Source organism: Phalangium opilio, unplaced genomic scaffold (assembly GCF_054372755.1).
Source record: "Phalangium opilio isolate 3A_F unplaced genomic scaffold, DU_Popi_V2 ptg000073l_1, whole genome shotgun sequence".
Lineage (NCBI taxonomy): Eukaryota > Metazoa > Arthropoda > Arachnida > Opiliones > Phalangiidae > Phalangium > Phalangium opilio.
Window position 1 is genome coordinate 122,150 of NW_028324183.1, and position 4,091 is coordinate 126,240.

General features: G+C 35.8%; 1 protein-coding gene across 2 annotated transcripts; it reads right to left on the reverse strand.

The window, feature by feature from the left end:
* Positions 1–824: 824 nt before the first annotated feature.
* On the reverse strand, positions 825–3,062 carry LOC149658838 (uncharacterized). Of its 2 annotated transcripts, XM_089844040.1 has the most exons (5): positions 2,974–3,062; positions 2,588–2,704; positions 2,489–2,515; positions 1,097–1,167; positions 825–1,030 (listed from the first exon to the last, which is right to left on the reverse strand). In XM_089844040.1, exons 1-5 carry the CDS (start codon positions 2,977–2,979, stop codon positions 850–852), a joined length of 402 nt encoding a protein of 133 aa, XP_089700166.1. In that variant the 5' UTR covers positions 2,980–3,062; the 3' UTR covers positions 825–849. The 2 variants fall into 2 exon arrangements, with proteins under 2 accessions (XP_089700166.1, XP_089700165.1); XM_089844039.1 differs by having other exon boundaries at positions 2,489–2,704.
* Between the last annotated feature and the right edge of the window lie 1,029 nt (positions 3,063–4,091).

Genomic DNA, 4,091 nt, shown 5'->3' on the forward strand with positions numbered 1-4,091 from the left:
GTCTTCTTATATAAATCCCTTCTTAATTGGTATAATAACCAAAGGACATCATCTCTCTAAGGGCCCAAGCGCATCTATTAGCAAAAACATTTAGTTCTGCTAGATGTGACATAGATTTTGTATAGGGGCTTCTTCTGAATTTTTTTGTGAAATTCGCGGGAGAGAAAAATAATTTTCAAAATCAGCCACGACCGATATCCTAAGCCGGTCGTGGTCTAGACGCGAGCTCTGAGATAACGCTCCCAAGCGGTTGGGAATCAAACTAAAACAGGCGGGGAGGCGAGAGAGGAAGGACTGGGGGGAAAAATAAGTAAGAGAATATCCAGAACCCCCCAGCTTAGTAAAAATCACGAAGAGCTTTCGTGAGAAATCTTTGAAGAAGGGAAAAATGTTCAATGCCGGGTTTACTCTGCAGCGAATGCGCCCGGCCTCTGTTTAGGCTTTACAATTATTATACCACTTGAGATGAGACGGATGGCTGACCAAATCGGACATCCATACATTTCAACCGTAACATAGAATCTTGGGCCCTTAGAGAGAGATGATGTCCTTATGATAATACTGAAAGGGAAAATATTCGTCATTTATTTCCTTTTAAAACTATTAGTCTCCTCCATTTTTTACTTTAAACAAAATTGGTTAGTCCGCTTAACGTTGAACCCGCCATTGCGGGCAACGCTGAGTGCTTTCGCTCCTAGGGTGCTACAAAAATATTAGTCATCAGTAAAATCTACCCATTCTTTCATTTTGATGGAAGTTCTTATTACACGCGAGTGACGCCGCGGGTAACAGCTAGTATAGATATATTTATCTTTTTAATATACGTACAATCCAAAACGCTTTATGCAATCACTGAAGATAATACTCAATATTTCTTTGTTCATAGCGATGGCATTTTTTTCTGTCAGTGCTAGGTAGTAAGTCTTTATCTTTTATGTTTTCAGGAAAATCAGGAAGGGTGTAATCCAACTCAAATTTTGTCCTAGAACCACTTCCGGTTCCAATAGTTTCTTTGAGGTTTTGTACAACCCTATAGAAATTCACTTATTCGATCATAATGACGTTAAACTACATAAAAGTTAATACATGAGCATACCAATTTATCATTTTTGGTTCGTTTGCATCTTCTTCTGGATTAACAATCACTAAGTTTTGCTCCGGGATTTCCTTCAAAAATTTGGGAGATATTAAAATTAGTTTTTATATTTTAGCACAACCCACTCGATCACGCTTTGCTCCACGCGCTATAGAAGCCCGTTCAAAGAGTTTGTTTTTCATGTTAACTCGCGTATCACAAAGGATCGAAGAAGTTGGGGTAAAAATTCTCAGGCGACATTTTAAACACGGCTTTCTATAAGAGGGGACCAGTTTTTGGCCCTAATTGCGATTCTAGTGGTTTAAATTACTTCGAAATTTTAATGAGACATGCAATATAATGTTTATTAATTTTGTGTTAAGTTTCAAAAGTCTTGCTTTCATAATTTTTTTGTTAAAAAATTGAAACGGTAATTAGTAGAAATTAAAACGTTTAACCTTCTATGGGTTAACGGTGATTTCTCCGGCTTCAATGGTTCAAATATCTTGAAATTTTAGTATTTTACAGAGACGTACAATGACGGGTTTTGAATAAGCGTGCAAATCTTCAAAGGTTTAAGACTAAAACTTTATTATATTGTGCACACTCAAAAAGAATATTTTAATGAATTTTTAGGAAAATAACTATTTGTCTTAAACTTTCGAAGCTTTGCACAGTAATTCAGAACCCTTCATTGTACATCTCTGTAAAATTGCAAGACATTTGAACCATTAAAACCGAAGAAATACCTTTCATCCCATAGAAGGCTAAACGTTTTAATTACGACTAATTGCCGTTTTAATCTTCTTACAAAAAAAACTATGAAAGCAACACTTTTGAAACTTTACACAATTATAATAAACATTATTTTGCAAGTGTCATTAAAATTTCAAGAAATTTGAATCCTTAAAACCGAAATTAGGGCCAAAAACTGATTCCCTCCCTTAGAAGGCCATGTTAAAATGTCGCCTGAGAATTTCTACCTCAACTTCTTCGATCCTATGTGATTCACGATTTTTGGTCGATTAAACGGGCGGGGATTAATAGCGCGTGGAGCAAAGCTGGATCGAGTGGGCTATGATTTTAGTAAATACAATTAAAGGAAAAGACCAACCAACATAACATTATATCTTAAAAGAACGACCTTTTTCTAAATATAAAAGGGAAGGTAATTACTTTTAAATAGGAGTCCAATTATTTTTTTTAATATTTTCCCTTTTATATTTAGAAAAAGACCGTTCTTTTAAGATATAATGTTATGTTGGGTGCATTTCCTTTAATATATATAAACGTATAAATTATCTATCTCGTGCAGGTGTTGACACAAAAAAGGGACATGACGTTCCCGCGAATCTTGTTAATTTGGAGAGTTAATGTACTTGTGATATTATATAATAATCATGATTCACTTACCGTTTCAATGCCGCCATTACCCTCCACTTCAGTTCCATTATTATCCTCCATTTCAGTTCCATTAATATCCTCCATTTCAGTTCCATTATTATCCTCCATTTCAGTTCCATTATTATCCTCCATTTCAGTTCCATTATTATCCTCCATTTCATTTCCCTTTAATTTTTTATCCGATGAAATAAGTGAGCATGTTGCATCGTCAATAAGTCGTTTTCTCTAAAAACAAATTAATATTTCAATCTTTGGAAAGCAGCAATACATAGTTTTCAGTAAAGGTGGTTTGGAGTTTCCTCATGCAATGTTGCCAGAATAGCTGTTAGTCGAAGGCTATCAGTGATTCAGTTCCAGTACAAATCAGTACTTGAGAGATTTCACTCACGCGGGATCTGACAACACTGCAGTGAAGTAAAAGCTACGCCAGAGGGAGGAAAGTTTTCTAGCCCCTTTATTGAAAAATATGTGTGAAAATCTCTCTAAATTCGTACCGTCATAACGACTTTTATAACGTTTAATGTTTTAGAATTGTATCCTCATCAATTTCTACATCCATTGCGAAGGAGGTGTCAAAAATCTGAAATATATGTTTAAATTAGCAAGTTTTTCGTTTGCGTGCCTGTTTACTAGAAACCTCAGCTACAAAATTACGTCTTTAAAGGGAGGGAAACTCCGTTACGCAGGGGCGTTTCAACATGCGTTCATCATATTCAGTATAATGACGTTTAAACGAAATCGGTTTCTACGGTAGTACGCTATTTTTACGGGTGGATATTTTTGAAATAGGCCCGCCCCTACATGACGGAATTACCCTCACTTTAAGACGTGGCTATCATTTCTTTCAAAAGGAATAACCTTTTTATAAGCATACTCTAAAACCTAATACATCATTTACACTACGGCTTTAAACGGCGTTGCGCGTAATACCAAAATGGTGTATAGCCTTAAAGGTTAGTGACACCAAAAATCAAATATTTTAAAATTAAACCATTGTAATCCTATCTGAAAGAACGAATCTTCCTGATTCAGAATATGCAGTTTATAAGCCCATTCTAATTTTTAAAGTGTTATTCAAAACCCCTTTTTCAAAGCCTACTTACTGAATTTTTTCCAACTATTCTATCAGTTTAATATTGAGGTACCCCTGGTGACGTCACGATCAAGAGCGCGCGAGCACGTGCCGAACTCTTCATAAGCGGCTTAGGCGCTAAACCATAATTAGGCTTAGCATTTGCAACGAGAAATGACCAAAATACTTCACGCGCTTTCCTAGCAAACGGTACTCATAGTGACGTCACCAGGGGTACAAATACATTTCTTTGTTTTGAAGTATGTTCAAAGGTGCGTTTCTTTTTCATATTACAAAAAGAATAAATTTATTTGAATCGTTTCACTTGGGATATAAGCTTAATATAACCCAATAAATGTTTAGAAACCAAAACTAGCCATTCTTCAAAAAAGGTGTCACTAACCCTTTAAATCACGAAAAACCTTTCAAATATTAAAAAAAGATAGACCAATCCATTATTTCCGTAGGAGAAGCCAACACGCAAGGGGAGAGTCATCCATGTAGGGTGTTCTCCCTAGGGCCAAAAATCACCGCTAGAGG

What these genes read in the sequence shown, in the direction of transcription:
- LOC149658838 (XM_089844039.1), bottom strand. An exon ending in GTAATGGCGGCATTGAAACG is followed by an intron (nt 1,168 to 2,488) that starts GTAAGTGAATCA and finishes AAATTTTTGAAG; the next exon opens with GAAATCCCGGAGCAAAACTT. An exon ending in GAACCAAAAATGATAAATTG is followed by an intron (nt 1,031 to 1,096) that starts GTATGCTCATGT and finishes GAATTTCTATAG; the next exon opens with GGTTGTACAAAACCTCAAAG.